This window comes from Urocampus carinirostris, chromosome 15 (assembly GCF_059441175.1).
Source record: "Urocampus carinirostris isolate Australia breed hairy pipefish chromosome 15, RoL_Ucar_1.0, whole genome shotgun sequence".
Classification (NCBI taxonomy): domain Eukaryota; kingdom Metazoa; phylum Chordata; class Actinopteri; order Syngnathiformes; family Syngnathidae; genus Urocampus; species Urocampus carinirostris.
Window position 1 is genome coordinate 30,184,035 of NC_142363.1, and position 17,267 is coordinate 30,201,301.

The 17,267-nt window shown below is 41.1% G+C and overlaps 1 protein-coding gene across 5 annotated transcripts in view; it reads left to right on the top strand.

The window, feature by feature from the left end:
• Positions 1-17,267, top strand: part of prkd1 (protein kinase D1) — a 68,496-nt gene that overhangs the window by 24,229 nt on the left and 27,000 nt on the right. For 3 of the 5 annotated variants that reach the window (XR_015852820.1, XM_088353916.1, XM_088353913.1), the window contains exons 2-5: positions 11,947-12,085; positions 14,043-14,174; positions 14,938-15,209; positions 16,335-16,542. Coding sequence is in view for 4 of the 5 variants with exons in the window: in XM_088353913.1 (XP_088210039.1) it covers positions 11,947-12,085; positions 14,043-14,174; positions 14,938-15,209; positions 16,335-16,542 (751 nt within the window). In the remaining variant the exon portion in view is untranslated. The remainder of the gene's footprint in view (positions 1-11,946; positions 12,086-14,042; positions 14,175-14,937; positions 15,210-16,334; positions 16,543-17,267) is intronic. The other 2 variants (XM_088353914.1, XM_088353915.1) reach the window with 2 other exon arrangements.

Consider the following 17,267-nt stretch of genomic DNA (forward strand, 5'->3'; position numbering starts at 1 on the left):
AATTTTTACCCATACATATACTTTTAGACTTTAAATCAGTGGTCACCAAACTACAGCTCGGGGGCCGTATCAGACCCGCCAACAGATTTAATCCGGCTCGCAAGACGACGCTGAGAGAAGCATTAGAAAAAAATGAGCTGCTTCTGGTCAAACAAGGACATGTCATTTTTAATATATGCACTGAATGTCGCCAAATCATTCGATAAAACACTTGAGTGTGATGACTTTGCTTTTACTCTTCATAAAATATTTTATCTGTAAATGTTTCAGGACCAGAACGGAGACAGGACCCACTTGCGTTACGTTTCCCTCAGTTTTATTGGGAAGAAAGGAAAGGATTGCACACTCGATCTGGTGATCGCTAGTCGCGGGAAGCAGGTCGCTCTGAACGCGGAAGTGGCACTTCCGTGGGGAGAAATGGCGGTGTCGGGAACGGAAAAACGGGTCAGTAGCCGGGACAGGAGAGCAAAAAACGTGGTCGGGATTAGCAACTAGTCGAAAGCCAGGAGAGGAGAGTAGACGTGGTCAAGATAAAGAAAAACGGATGGGAGCAAAAACAGGAGTGAGTCAGGGTCGAAAATTTTGCCTGGAGTAAACTAAGGTTCGCAGACGGACTGACCACAGGGGACAGATAGGAGCGGGCACAGGTGACTCACATCAGTAATCATGACAAAATGAATGTATTTGTATATTTTGTGTGTTTCAAAACTAATTGCATTAAATGGTTGCTTTATAAACAAATAAGACGATGAAACACAATTTGTGCCATCAATCGAACGAGAAAAAAATTGATCGACTTATGTTCAGTATCGGATTTGTATCGGATTTCACACTCCCTATCGGCATATACAAAAATTTAAATAAATCAATCACTTATTTTTTTCTTTCTCCGGCCCCTGAGCAAATTTTCTCAAACCAACGTGGCCCAAATAGTTTGCTTTAAAAAGAAGCTAAAACAGACACTATTAACATTTAACGTAAGCTAGCAAAAATGCTAACAAGTGCTACATTATGGCGCACAAAACTTTACAACCAATCACGTTTCAGGAGGCATTAAGTGTTGAAAGTAAGCTAACGTAAATGCTAACTAATGTTGAATATAACTGTTTGGATCCATATTTTACGCACTGCTTTTAAAATGTACACTTTAACTGAAACTAGAAATGGCTAGCAAAATGCTAACAAGTTGTTCATTATGGACTTAAACTTTACAACCGTCACGTTACAGAAGGTATTAAACATTGAAAGTAAGCTAACGTTCATGCTAACAAATGTATCAGCGTTAAACCACAATTTACAGACTTTGCTTCCTAAATGTCGGCCATTTACAGATAGTATGAGACTTATAAAAAAATCTAGAAATCGCTAGCAAATCCCGAACAAATGATTCACAAATCCTCTCAACCAATCACGTAACAAAATGCGTTAAAGTGATCTTACTTATATGCTCCCATACGTTAAAATATTAGCCTGAACACACAATTTAGCAAAACAGCAAAGATACGAACAAGTGCATCATGATAGCACAAAACCTTTCACCCAATCATGTTACAGGCAACATTAGAGTCAGCTAACTTACGTGCTGGCAGTCAAAATCAAAAAACGGATCGTAATTCGGGACGGGAGAGCAGACGTGGTCGAAATCAAAACAGATCGTAGCGGGAGACAAACAGTAGCAAACGGGACAGGCTAAAAGGGCTTGCCGTGTAAAAACAGATTCGCAAACAGACCGACAAAAGGGGACTGACAGGACAGAGTTTAAATACTGACAGGGAGCCAATCTGTTAACCAGCTGCAGCTGGCGCCACACAGGCGGGGCCAATTGGGCGCCATGGCAACCGTGACACACGGGCGGGGCCAATAGGGCGCCATATTTTCAACCAATCACGTTACAGACAGTGTTGGGGGGCTGGAGCCCATCCCAGCCATCTCCGGGCAGTGGGCAGGGGACACCCTGAACTGGTTGCCAGCCAATTGCAGGGCTAAACAAATGTGTATTATAATTAAAATGTTTACTACTTGCAGTTGCGATTAAATAACCTTTAATGTAGGCTAGCAAAGAAGCTAACAAGTGCTTCATTTTGGTGAGCAAAGTATTTCAACAGATCACGTTACAGAAGGCGTTAAACATTGATAGTACGCTAATTTAAATGCTAACAAAGGCTGAATTGAACAGTTTGAACCCACATTATAAAGAGACTATTATGCTTACAAGGTATGCTAGTATAAAATCCAAACAAATGTTACATATTATGAAAAAAAGTCTTTGCATGTTTTAAAGATTTTGGATGCCATTAGATCAGGGGTGTCAAACTCATTTTAGCTCAACACGGTAGAAAAAAACATTATCTCGGGGGCCGGACTAATAGATGAGAGAGAAATGAAGAGAGGAATAATTAAGGAGAACGAGGGGGGAAAGAATGAAAGGGAAGGGAGAGAGTTAGTAAGAGGGAGAGAAAAAGACAGGGAAAGAGAGATAAATAAAGGACGAGGAGAATAAACAAAGAGAGAAAAAAGAAAAGACAAAATTAGAGAGACACCAAGAAAGAATGAAAGTGAGAAGGGAGAGAGACAAAAACAAAAACACAATAAAGCGAGGAAAAGTAAAAAAAGAGAACCTTGGAGAGTGAGGAAGAAACAAAGAGAGAAAATGAGAGAAAGAGACAAAGAAAGACAAGGAGAGAGGGAGAGACAGAGAAAGTGAAAGAGAGAGAGAAAGAAAATGAGAAATAAATAAAGGAGAAAGGTAATAAACAAACAGAAAAAAATGAAGAAAAAGAAAGGAACAAAATAGAGAGAAACATAGCGAAAGAAAGAGAGAAGAGAAAGGGACAAAGAGAAGCAAAGTACAGACAGGAAAAATCAAGAAAAAAGGAGAACCTTGGAGAGTGAGGAAGAGGCAAAGAGAGAGAAAAGAAAAAAAATAGAGACACTAAGAAAGAATGAAAGTGAGAACAGAGAGAGACAAAGACAAAAAACATAATAAAGCGAGGAAAAGTTTAAAAAAGAGAACCTTGGAGAGTGAGGAAGAGACAAAGAGAGAAAATGAGAGAGAGAGAGAGAAAAAAAAGAAAGACAAGGAGAGAGGGAGAGACGGAGAGAAAGAGAGTGATAAAGAGAGAGTGGAAACGAGAGAGAAATAAAGGAGAAAGCTAATAAACAAACAGAAAAAAAGAAGAAAAAGAAAAGAACTAAATAGAGAGAAACATAGAGAAAGAAAGAGAGAACAGAAAGGGTCAAAGAGAAGCAAAGTAAAGACAGGAAAAATCAAGAAAAAAGGAGAACCTTGGAGAGTGAGGAAGAGACAAAGGGAGAAAAATGAGAGAAAAAGAGACAAAGAAAGACCAAGAGAGACAGAGTGAGAAAGAGGTAGGAAGAGGGTGAAAACAAGAAAGATGGAGAAAGTAAGCGAATGAGCGAAAAAAGAAAGGGCAAAAATAGAAATATAAAGAGAGAAAGAGAGAGAGAGAGAGAGAGAGAGAGACTTATAGAGAGAGAAAGAGAGAAAGAAACAGAGAGAAAAATCTACTGTAAGCAACTTTTTAAACGTATTGCAAGAATTAGGTTAGTTAAGGTGAGCATCGCTGCTTAAGAGTGACATCATCGGTCAGCAACCCTTGGCATGAAAATACAAACGTTAAAAATATCAGCAACATCATTCAGCCTTCTAAGTGGACGCTGACTCGCTTTTTTATTTCCAAAAAAGGAAAACACTTGACTCGGCCCGACCACAAGATTTTTATCTGCTAATCAACGTTTATTCAAAGATGCCGTACATCCAAACTCTTTTGCTGTTTGTTTCCTCTGTTAGGGTAGTACAGACTTTCATGGACATACTTTCTTTTTGACTCAGTATTTAAGTCTTACATGAAAAGTAAGTATTTACATACTTTGCTGATCCTTAACCTTTTTATCTACTTAAATTTTCAATCTACTTTATAAAATGTACATTACATGACAATAAAGACAAATTTGTTCTATTCTAAAACAAAAGGAATGTTTATCTATCTATCTATCTATCTATCTATCTATCTATCTATCGCTCTCTCTATCGCTCTCTCTATCGCTCTCTATCTATCACTCTATCACTCTTTCTATCTTATTGCTCTCTCTATCGCTCTTTCTATCTCATTGCTCTCTATCTATCGCTCTATCACTCTTTCTATCTCATTGCTCTCTCTAGCTATCGCTTTATCACTCTCTCTATCATTCTATATCTATCGCTCTATCTTTCTCTATCTATCGCTCTCTTTCTCTATCTATCGCTTTCGCTTTCTCTATCGCTCTATCTTTCTCTATCTATCGCTCTAGCTTTCTCTATCTTTCTCCATCTTTCGCTATAGCTTTCTCTCTCTCTATCTATCGAGACATCTTTCGAGACATCTATCTATCTATCTATCTATCTATCTATCTATCTATCTATCTATCTATCTATCTATCTATCGAGACATCTATCTATCTCTCTATCTATCTATCGAGACATCTATCTATCTATCTATCTATCTATCGAGACATCTATCTATCTATCTATCTATCGAGACATCTATCTATCTATCTATCTATCGAGACATCTATCTATCTTAGCGTTCTATCTATCTATCGCTCTATCACTCTTTCTATCTTATTGCTCTCTCTATCACTCTTTTTATCTTATTGCTCTCTCTATCTTTCGCTCTATCTTTCTCTCTCTATCGCTCTCTCTATCGCTCTCTATCTATCACTCTATCACTCTTTCTATCTTATTGCTCTCTCTATCTATCGCTCTATGACTCTTTCTATCTTATTGCTCTCTCTATCACTCTTTTTATCTTATTGCTCTCTCTATCTTTCGCTCTATCTTTCTCTCTCTATCGCTCTCTCTATCGCTCTCTATCTATCACTCTATCACTCTTTCTATCTTATTGCTCTCTCTATCGCTCTTTCTATCTCATTGCTCTCTATCTATCGCTCTATCACTCTTTCTATCTCATTGCTCTCTCTAGCTATCGCTTTATCACTCTCTCTATCTTTCTATATCTATCGCTCTATCTTTCTCTATCTATCGCTCTCTTTCTCTATCTATCGCTCTCGCTTTCTCTATCGCTCTATCTTTCTCTATCTATCGCTCTAGCTTTCTCTAGCTTTCTCCATCTTTCGCTATAGCTTTCTTTCTCTCTATCTATCGAGACATCTATCGAGACATCTATCTATCTATCTATCTATCTATCGAGACATCTATCTATCTCTCTATCTATCTATCGAGACATCTATCTATCGAGACATCTATCTATCTTAGCGTTCTATCTATCTATCGCTCTATCACTCTATCTTATTGCTCTCTCTATCTATCGCTCTATGACTCTTTCTATCTTATTGCTCTCTCTATCACTCTTTTTATCTTATTGCTCTCTCTATCTTTCGCTCTATCTTTCTCTATCTATCGCTCTAGCTTTCTCTAGCTTTCTCTATCTATCTTTATCGTTCTATCTTTCTCTATCTCTCTCTATCGCTCTATCTCTCCATCTATCGCTCTATCAATAACTATCTTTCTATCGAGCTATTGCTCTATTTATTTTACAACACTGTTGGGCATAAAACTTTCTATAGTGCAGTGGTTAGAAAATTCGCTTAACACACGAAAGGTCCCCAGTTTGATACCGGGTGGAAACATATGTTGGCCTAAAGAGGGATAGGCACCACCAGGCTGTACTTGCCAAAGACACAACACTGGAAATGGTGCCCCTAAGGGATCCAACCAATAACATTTTATTGGCGTTGACACTCAAAACTGCCTACCAGCACACAAGCTAGCATACAAGATATTGGCGCCTCAAAAAAACACATAAGGATATTAGCATGACATGGTTGTATATAAATGTTAGCAAGCGGGCACACTAATATACCGCAAACCAGTCATCCAAACTACCATATTAATTGTGAGTTTGTGTGTTTACCGGGAACAGATTTAACTCCTAATTCTTGCACCAGTTAATGTGCAAAGCTAGTATGTTTTGCAACAGCGTGTACGTTTGTGTTGTGTATGTGGTAAAAAGGAAAATTCAATGCGGGTCATGCAGAGATCATGTGAAATGCCGCAGGCTAACCACACCAACAGTCAATAACATTTGAACCCCTGCTGGGTCATGTGACCAATGCGGGTAATTTGTTGGTATAAACGTGCCGGCGGCCATCTTGGTAGTCAGGAGACTTCCTGTTGAAAAATCTCATGAGATCCCATTGATGTTTGTTTGCAAGTCATGTTGTGTTTTTGCTTCCGGCGCTCAAGTTTTTACTGCTTTTACTGCATTGTCTGTGTGTGTGTTTGTGTGCGTTTGTTGTGATGTTAGCACAATGACTCAGTCGGAGACGGGGCAAATTCCCGTTGGAGGACACAAAAAAATCCCGCTTCTGTTCGCTTTGCGCGCCCTAGCTAACAAGCCCCTAGCAAACACACACACAAGCGCTAACACCAATGAGACACTTACATCTGCTCACAAACACATGCATTGAAACATGAACACACACATTCATACATGCCGTGTGGATGTATAAACACATATTTACATACACACAAAAACACATGCATTCGTACACAAACATGAATCCTAATACATAAACTGGACGACACACACACAAACGCACATTAATCCATTAATTTGCTCTAATTGTCGCACTTTAGGCGACATTTTTGCACCTGAATTCTTAGCGACGATGCTAACGGCGCCCGGTGACATAAACGCACGCACACAATCGTACAAGTGCGCAGTGGTGCTAGAAAGAGCAGCAGGTGACCTCAACACCTGCATGACAGCATGCCATATTTAACACGTTCACACAAATGAACTGATTAATCTGTGTGTGTTGGGGTGTGTGCGTTTGTGAGACTGCTGCTGTATGAAGTTTCACCAAAATTAAAAACTGGTACTTAGTCTTACATGTGTCAATTAGCTAACATTGGCACTAGCCATAGTGGCCATTTAACCCATTTTAGTTGCTAATAATTATATCATTGTTTTTAGATTTTGAAATTGTTCTTTTTCAAGACAATTAAATGAAACAAAGGTGACGTCAGGACCAAAGTGGTTCCGTAATTCTGTTTTTGAACAAGTCTTTCTTAGCAGCCACTAGCATTTTCACGCACTAGTCCCAAATTTGCTGAGTGTATTAGCAACGCTAGCCCCATTAGCATGAGAGTCGCTAGAGCTTCAGTCAATGCTGGCAACGGTTTCTTTAAATCAGAGGTGACCAATGTGGGGGCAGCACAGCGGCACAGTGGTTAGCGCGTGTGTGGCACAGTTCTGAGGTCATAAAATCGAACCTTTTGTGCGGAGTTTGCATGTTCTCCCCTTGCTTGCGTGGGTTTCCTCCGAACGCTGTGGTTTCCTTCCACACTCCAAAAATATGCATTTCATGTTAACTGGCCGGTCCAAATTGTCCCTAGGTGTGAATGAGCGAGTGAGTTGTCTGTCACTGTGTGCCCTGCGACTGGCTGGCAACCAGTTCAGGGTGTCCCCTGCCCACTGCCCGAAGATAGCTGGGATGGGATCCAGATAAGCCCTGCAGATGAGGATACAGTAAGCTGTGCAGATAATGGATGGCTGGATGGAGGACCAATGTGGCGCTCGTGAGCACCAGGTAGTCCCCGTAAGATCACCTGAGTAGACTCTGGGCCAATTCGGAAAATAGCTTTCCAGTAATAGGTCTTTAAACATTGATCAACTGATGCAACCTGGACACATCATCAGTGATGTTACCTGGAGTCTCATAGTGTTTTGGGTCCTTCCCCCAGGCGACCAAGCCAGGGTTGATCAGACCCCAACTCTTTTCCAGGTAGCGCTACCTCACCTCGATAGGCTCACATCTTGCTTTCCACCTGTTGCTCTGGCACTCCTTCACTAACACAGAATATTTTGTTCTCTTTCTCTCATTGGCCTACTCAATACGGTCCTCCCTTGGTACAGTGAGTTCCAGGAGAACTATCTGCTTGAATGCCTCAGAGATAAGAAGCATGTCGGCCCGCAGTTTTGTGGTGGCTTTTAATATACATCGACTGATGGAACTTGGTCACATCATCAGTGATGTTACCTGGAGTCTCATAGTGTTTAGTTCCTCCACCCTGGCGACCCAGCCGGGGTTGATCAGACCCCAACTTGTTTCCAGGTAGCGCTACCTAACCCATGGGTCACATCTCTTTAACCAAAACAACCTTGAGGCAAAATCAGCTGCCTCTGTGACCTCTTCAATGGCCATTTACTTGTTGGCACCTGCTGCCCAAGATGTTGTAAACCCTGAAGAGGGACAGGCCAGCCAACCCTCTGCATCTCACCTCGATAGGCTCACATCGTGCTTTCCACTCGTTGCTCTGGCACTCTTCCACTAACACAGCATATTTTGTTCTTTTTCTCTCATTGGGTTGCTCAATACAGTCCTCCCATGGTACAGTGAGTTCCAGGAGAACTATCTGCTTGAATGCCTCAGAGATAAGAAGCATGTCGGCCTGCAGTTTTGTGGTGGCTTTTAAAATAAATCGATGTTACCTGGGGTCACAGGGTGTTTTGGGTCTTTCAAATATCATACCCCCCTTACCCAGGCGAGCCCAGCGGGGCTAGGTCAGACCCCAACTTGTGTCTAGGTAGCGCTACCTCACCCACGGTGTACTTCTCTTCAACAAGAGCCACCCTGGGGCAATTTCTGATGCCTCTGTGACCTTCTTAATGGACCTTCGCTTGTTGGCACCTGTGAACAGCATTTTCCGAGCCGAGGCTACGAGCAGGAAAATAAGGGGCAATAAATCAGAATGAGGGGTCAAGTCCATGCAAACTTTTGTAAGTTAGCAACATAACCTCAAAAAGACATCTTAAACTGACAGGGAGCCAGTGCAGGTCAGCTAAAATTGTGGTAATGTGATCAACCATTCTTGTCTTAGTCCAAAGCCCAAAAATAGTAGTTCAAAGTTGGTGACCCCTGCCCTGTTTTATCTGAGCGCAAATACATAATTCAGTTTTAAATTTCCAGAAATGGGCAGCACGGCGGCGCAGTGGTTATGAGATCAAACCTCCTGTGTGGAGTTTGCATGTTCTCCCCGGGCATTCCGGTTTCCTCCCACATTCCAAAAACATGCATGTCAGGTTAATTGGCCGGTCCAAATTGTCTCAAGGTGTGAACGAGCGAGTGAGTTGTCTGTCCCTGTGTGCCCTGCGACTGGCTGGCAACCAGTTCAGGGTGTCCCCTGCCCACTGCCCGAAGACAGCTGAGATGGACTCCAGCACCCCCCGCGACCCTACTGAGGATAAGTGGTGCAGATAATGGATGGATGAGATTTAGACCATAATTTAGGTCCCAAAAATTGTGGCGAATAACAATATCCTGTTGAAAATCGGGCCTTTAAAACAAATGTCTCCTAGTTTAATAAAACATTCAAAGTTTTCCTATTTATACTTTAATTTTTGTTTGTTTATGTTTCAAATATTTTTACTTAAAAAGAATTGCCTTGAAAGTGTGATGTACCCTGAATGGTCACGCATCATTTCCTGTACATTAATAACATATTATAAGCGGTTCTATTTGTATAGAAAAACTTTGCAAACGCGGATTATATAAAATGCGCCGCTACACCATTTTAACGTCCCCCAATGTGGAAACAGATCTCCAAAAGCACACGCATAATGGCTGACACTTATAATAAAGTCATTTATGTCAGTTTTTTTCCTCCTGTTGCCCAGCAACCGAAGATGATGATGCTGATGATTGCGCCTGTGAAGTGTCCTCCTGCCATTATGGCTTTTTACACACTCGCGCACACTTTGTGTGTACAAAGTGTTTGCCTCATCCGCATTCGAGGGGGACGTTTTGTACCGATAGCAATCACGCCTCGCGCTTGCGCCCGTGCACGCCATCTCCACTTTCCTTATAACGAAAACTTTTCCGGTGGCTACCCATCGTGATTTACGGAGTAAAAAGTGTGTATGATGTTTGCGCTAAAAGAGGGCCGAAGAGGAAAAGGAGCCTTGAGCGGCGGCTGCTGCCATGCCGACTGAGTGCCGTCGCCCTGGCAACAAGTATCAGGAGGAGGAGGAGAGGAGACGAGAGGACCGTAGATAAAGGAAGTGAAGAGGTGAAGATCTAAGAGGGGGGAGCAAAGGATACAGCGCATCCTCCTCTTCCTCCTCCTCCTTTTGTTCGTTTGTCGGCGAGGCAAAAACAATCAAGGGAAAGACATCATGGCACGGTGACGCGCTTCCGTTCGTCACTCTTCAAAGTACTCCCGAAATAATTTCCGTGGAGGTGTCTGCTATTTCAGTGAAATGACGCAAAATACTTTTTTCGAAAGAAGTTTACTACTTGATTGATACTTCACTTTTATATATATAAAAAAAACTAATCTGATCTATATTTTCATACAGAATCTAAAAACCAATGCGAAAAATATTACTGTATTTATTTGTGTACCCCTGATTATTGTCTTCAAAATTGGTATAGTCACTAAGCTCAAACTAAGCACTGAAAATGAAAAACCTGGTTGAATATTTGTGGCCTTGATTTAAATGTGTCATAACCAGAAAAGGAGGAGGACCCAGATGCGTAACGTTTTCACACAAGCTTTATTTAGAAGTGAGACAGAAGTCTGGCGTGGAAAAACAGGAAGCCAGAGGCCGACAAGATCGATACCAGATACACGAGCAGATACCGGACAGACGAGGTTGACACCAGACAGGATCGATACCGGAGATTGGCGCAGGATAACGGACAGGATGAGACAGGCAGAATCTATACCGGAGACAGTAGCAAGATATCAGACAGGACGAGACAGACGGGATCGATACCAGAGACAGGAGTCAGATAACAAACAGGACAAGATAGACATGATCGATATCCGATACTGGAGACTGAAGTCAGATATCAGACAGGACGAGACAGACGGGATCGATACCAGACACTTGGGACTGTAGTCAGATATCAAACAGGACGAGATAGACGCGATCAATACAGGACAGGATTCACAGCAGGATACCGGACAGAGTCAAAACTCCCGTCTTGCATGTGCAGAGGTTTGTTGATGGACTGACAAGGGGTGAGTGAGAGCACTGAGATTAAATAAGAAGAAAGCCAATCAGGCAACGAGCCGATGCTGGCGCCAAACGGGCGAAGCCATGTGAGGGCAGTGGGCAACCGTGACAAAATGCTTTTTTGACTATGTAAACTCCGAACTTAATATCAACATAAAATATACAATGTATTTATTTAGCCTCTGATTCATCATCAGATACACCAAACTACGAGAGTAAAGAAACTCTTCGAGCATGTTAGTCCTTGATTGAATCTACAGCGTCTGCCATAGGTCAAAAAGGTGGTGGCTAGGGCTAGAGGAGTACTGCTGTTGGGGTATGGCGGGCCGGAAATATCATCCAAACTGGGAAGAGAGCAGCTGATGATATTTTGAGCTGTGTTGCTGACTCTGCAATCTTATATAAGAAGGGTTTCTGTTTTCCTAAAAAAATCACTGCAGAAAACAATATATATTGGTATATTGTGTGTCCCAAATTTCCTGGAAAGTTTGGAAAAATCAGACTAAATAGTTCAATCACAGTCCTTTGTTGCGTAATGTTGTTATAACATTAAACGTTCTAATGACAACCTGGAACTCTTTTGTAGAGACACTAGGACAACTCCATCTTTCCCATTTAAATAATAACCGGTAATCAAGTATGGATGACAAACGCAAACGATCTCACTCAACAATGACTAATGGTGTTGAGTGAAAGCGTGACAATGATGGAAAGTCCTAACCACGGTGACGAGTATTGAGCGTAAGAAGTGTAATTATTTTGGCATGGACGCAATTTCATTCAGAAACGACGACAGCAAGTATTAATCAAACTTCTAATGCTACAAAATTTTGCTCTTGCTAACGTGCACTGCCATTAGCTGATTTTAAGCTAATGCTAGCTTTGTCGTCCGTCTCTTTAGATCCCAGAATGCGGCTTCTATGGGATTTATGAGAAGATCCTGCTCTTTCGCCATGACTCGACATCGGACAACGTTCTGCAGCTTTTACGTTCGGCCTCGCAGATTCAAGAGGGGGATCTGGTGGAAGCTGTCCTCTCTGGTATGCTCACTTTTGTTCTTTTAGAAAATGTATTTTAAGTACTGAGATCTTTCTCAAATTTAGTCAAGTGAAGATAAGTCAAGTCAGGTCAAGTTCAATCGAATCGAATCAAATCGAAGGGAGTCTAATCGAATCCAATTAAATTATATGTATTTAAAACGAACTGAATTAAATAACATTTTAATTGCATTCAATTTAATGTCATTTTTCGAGCATCTCTTCTTCAACTATATATCATCTTTGTTGTTAGACTTCATAACAAAAACATGTTGTTCTGGGCACCCAACAGGAAATGAAAATACTGGCCATCAAGTAGCTATTTCCATGAAAACATTTAAAAAAAAATTGTGTCTCACTGAAGGTGCTATTTCTCCAGAGTTTTCAGGTTAGTGTAAAAAAATAAGTCGCAGACGGCAAAGGAAACTCTCCTAATTAGTCTAACATCAAATTAATTATTTCTTTTTCCTTGTCAACTGCAACGCTTCAAAGAAATGCCAAATGAGACACAGCGCAAATAATGGCAGCAGTGTGTGTGTGTGTGCATTGGTCCTGCTCTAAACAAAAGATGTAAACAAACATTTGATTTAATGGGTACTGTTTCCTGCTTTTAATGTTATCCCAGCTGTGCTTGCGCGTACATGTAAATGTGTGTTTACATATGCATGAGTGTGCTTGATGATTTGTGTGTTTAGGTGTGTCATACACAAGCGTGTTTGCACGTGTATGCACGTATTTTTAATTGTTTTTTGGGGTAGCAAATTCAAAGTTCGACATATTCAACAGTTTCAATTTGTGCAACCACAAAGTGGTTTTATTCATTTTATACTTTCATGTTTATTTACCCAGTGGCTTCGCGAGCAAATTTGGGGTTTTAGGTTAGGTTTTAGTGAACATTAATTTTACATTTTTTGGATTATTGGATTATTATTATTATTATTACTATTATTATTAATTATTATTAATTTCCTCATGTTGAGGTTTTTGAGTTTTTCCTTGCCCTCATGTCGGTTTTAGATCAGGGGATGGTGCAATAATAGTCTGTGGTCTGCAATAATCTGTGGTCTGTGCAGCCCTTTGAGACTCTTTGTGTTTAAGGGCTATACAAATAAACATGACTTGACTTGATTAAAGGGGCGTGGTTTCCATTCTTTGAATCTTCCTATTGCAGGTAGCAGAGTCTGAAATAACGTCTGCCCGGACGCCCGGGGTGTGCATCTTTTACATCGGGCGTAAAACTTACAAAACGTCTTCGCCCGGGTGGCCGACAACTTTTTCAAGAAAAAATAAAAAACGAAAGATTTTTTTGGGGATCAAAAGTTTTATCTATTCCAACTTCGAAATCGGTGGTTTGGAAATTTCGGAATTTCGGTTTGTTTGGCAATTTGCATACTCGGCAGCCAATCGGAAGCCTGCATCGAATAACTTTGTGATACCGGACTTTCCTGAGCGTTATAAGGTCGTGCGTTTGCATATCGTTTTCCAAAGTAGACGCACAGATAACACAAGAAAAGTGGATATGTGGTTAGGAATCAAGCCAAAACCTCAGCCCCAGAAGAAAGATTCAAAAAGAGCTAACAAAATACATGACGCTACAGAACGTATGGAAAACAGCAATGTTATATAGATGCAATGAATGTTATAAGGAGATTTATAATAAACTTCATTTTAAAGTGTTGTTCGATTATATATTATGATTATCAATCCTTAATACTTTGGAACAATGTTTTTTTTTGCGATGAGTCGTCTTTTTGTGTTTCAAGTTGGGAAAAATGGGGCAGGCAACTTTATGGCTGGGCAGCCAACTTTTCACAGTTATCTGCCCTTGGTGTCCGCTAACTCTTTCCCATGAGTTTCAGACACTGCCGGTAGTCAGAGTTTGATTAACGGTGCATATTTTACCCATTTTTATCTCATTCTTTTTTATATTTTTTCTCTGTATTATTGGTTTGGTGCTCAGCCTCGGCCACAGTGGAGGACTTCCAGATCCGGCCGCATTGCCTGTTTGTGCACTCGTACCGGGCGCCTGCCTTCTGCGACCACTGCGGCGAGATGCTGTGGGGACTAGTGCGCCAAGGCCTCAAGTGTGAAGGTTGAATTGAAAAATAATTAGAACATACTGTTTGTATTTCATCATCTTGCTGTGAGATATGATTAATAATGATGTCATCACTTTAACCTCATTCATTTTTCATGAATTAGTTCTATTGGATTTATAGTTTGCAAAAATGCATTGAGTTAAAATACTTCCTGTGTCAACAAAATAATTTGGTGTCATCAAGCAGCTTTAAGGGAAATTACACCCTAAATTTACAATGTAATCAGGAAAAGAATAATAATCAGACATCATAAAACAGCTAAAAATTTGTGCTACTGCCTATTTACTGCCAACACTACTAAATGTATGCTTTTAAGTTATCTTTTTCCATTAAAAACGTTTTATTTTGATGCCATTATTAAAGGAGCTGTACAAAATATGGAGATCTTCTGTGTTAAAGCCTCGGTCAGCTCATTCATGATGTGCTCGCTAGTCTGTACATTTCTAGGACTCGAATGACATTCATTTTTTCATCCTTCTTTGGGTTTGGGTTGGCGTTTGGACTCTACTAGAAGCAGGCCTTTTCTTACTTTTACCTATTTCATGCAAGCCCCCATTCCTCTTACCCAATGTGTTCCGCTCCAAACAGCTTTAATGCAAGTAAGATAAAAGCAGATGGGTGCAGTGCAAATAAGGCATAAGGGCTCTTTAAACTCAGTTGGGCATTCTTAACACATACTGTACTTAATAAAAAACTTTTAAGGACCACTCAAACAACGTGCCCCACCTGAGGAAATAAATATGTTGTGTGTTTTAGGCTGCGGTCTAAATTATCACAAGCGTTGCGCCTTTAAGATCCCCAACAATTGCAGTGGGGTGAGGAGACGCCGCCCGTCCAACGTGTCCCTGACGGGGGGTCTGGCCAACCTTGGGGCGCGGCCCCTTTCGGCGGAACCCTCGCCTCCGCCCCATTATGGTGACGAGGCTCTACTGGTCAGCACCGCCACACGCTTTTCTGCCATATTGTCGTGCTTCACTTCACGTTTTCTCTTTTTTGTCTTGCAGTCCCCTGTCAGTCCAAACACAGAGGTAAGGTTTGCAAAATACTGTAGGTTACAAACGAGGTTTAGGTATTGTACTCAGGGTTTTGTATTAAACAGACCCGGTCCAGACATCAGTTTCAAGGGGGGCATATCAAATGCATGGGGAGGGCACAAATATTCTTACCCACAAGAAAGAATAGGCCCCTTATGGACCTCACCTAGCAGCGGGTGTGTGATTAAGACTTCAAAACCATCAGGGTTTGACCTAAAAGTAAACAAAATATAATTCACTTTAACTAGAATGAAATAAAAAAAATTGATAACATGAAGTTAATTAAAATCAGGGTTCTCTTTACATATTAAGGTCTTGACAGTCAGGGTTTAAAATAAAGGCGAAGGTTTCAAATCAACCTTTTAGAAAGAAATTCAAGATCAGGAGTCACCAACCTTTTAGAGGCTAAGAGCTATTTTTTGTTTCTCATCAGCCTGAAGGCGACTTATGTTATTACTATGTTATTATTATGTCATTACCAGGTTTTAATTATTAAATGTAGGGTAAAAATAGGCTCAGTCAAACATTTCAGAATAAACAACATCTGTCTTGGGCACTGTGTGTTTTAATTGTTTAATCTATGTGCTGTATTTTGACAGAATTTTGGAAAAATTGTTCTTGTATTTGAAGACACTGATCACGTCAATGATTTCGAATGCCAGTTAGAAATAAATTTTCCTAGAAAGTCACAACCACCAGGTACTTCAGAGCTATTTTCAGAACCAATACCTGGTTCCAGTGGGCACTATGTTGCTTGCTAGATATTTCAAATACGGGGTCAGGCATTGTCTTAAGGTTGTAAACGAGGATTAACCAAGAACATTTCAAATCCAAGAACTCCTTCTTTGCAAAATTATAACCCATGGGTTCTCCAGGGTGAATGTAGAAAAAGTGGGTTTTTAAAAAGTTTTACATTTTGGTTATAATTTTAAACAAGTTCAGAATTTAGATTTCAGACTTTAGTTTTCAGTTGAGATTTTCATGCTTTGATTCAACATTATGAATGAGGGTTAGGATATATAACTAGGGTTTAATGAAATTAAAGCCTGACATAACAGTTTGAAACAAACCATGTGCTCTTTTGGATGGAGAACGCTTAGCATGTCACATTTGTGCCAGAAGAGTTCTTGGGACGCGTGGTGGGGCAGAGAGCGCCGCGCTAGCTGCCAGTCGTACGTGGGGCGACCCATCGAGCTGGACAAACTTCTGCTGTCCAAGGTCAAAGTTCCTCACAGCTTCCTCATCCACTCGTACACGAGGCCCACCGTCTGCCAGCATTGCAAGAAACTCCTCAAGGGTATCTTCAGGCAAGGCCTGCAGTGCAAAGGTATCATAATGTGTCTTTGCATCTTACCTTCTCTGCACTCCAATGTATTTATACGGACCAATTTATTTTCAATTAGGCACAGAACGTTTATTGTTCCTCGCCACGATTATGCAGATGTGTTGCAAAATATTCCACGCGCCGGGCAACTTGAGAAACTTAGTCTCAAAATTGAACCACTTTTAAAATGGTGAATCCCATTAACACAACATATGAGACAGCTCAGAAAAGACAACGGTTGTTGTGAATAGCGATTGCAAACAGCTCATCCAAATTGGAACTTTGCTAACCCTATCACTGGGGGCCCTATGACTGTTTTGTCGGAATTGCGTGCTTCGACCTCCAAAAGCTGTGTGGGGTTTTTCGGCCACTGACATAGCATGCGTTCCTTTTTTGCCTTCGCCTCCTTTTAGGTAGGCAATTGTGGCTTTTAGTTTGTTTTTCTCGCCGCGTGTGTCGCGGTCGGTATAATATTCTCCAGTTAACTCCCCGTTAGTGGTGTGGCTGCCATGGGCTTCCTGTTTTGTTTGCTACTGGTTAACCCCCGTTAGGTGCACACAGTCTGTTGTTTGACATGCTAGCCAGCTAGCCTGCCGTGTCCTTTGGCTTATTTCTGTCCGTTTTCGAGTTTGTCGCTGTTGCCCGTTTGTGTTGATGGTTTCAAGTTAGCCTGGCTTCTCACTGCGCGTTTTTTGGCCGGCCAGCCTTGCCTTTTTCTGCCAAGGCTG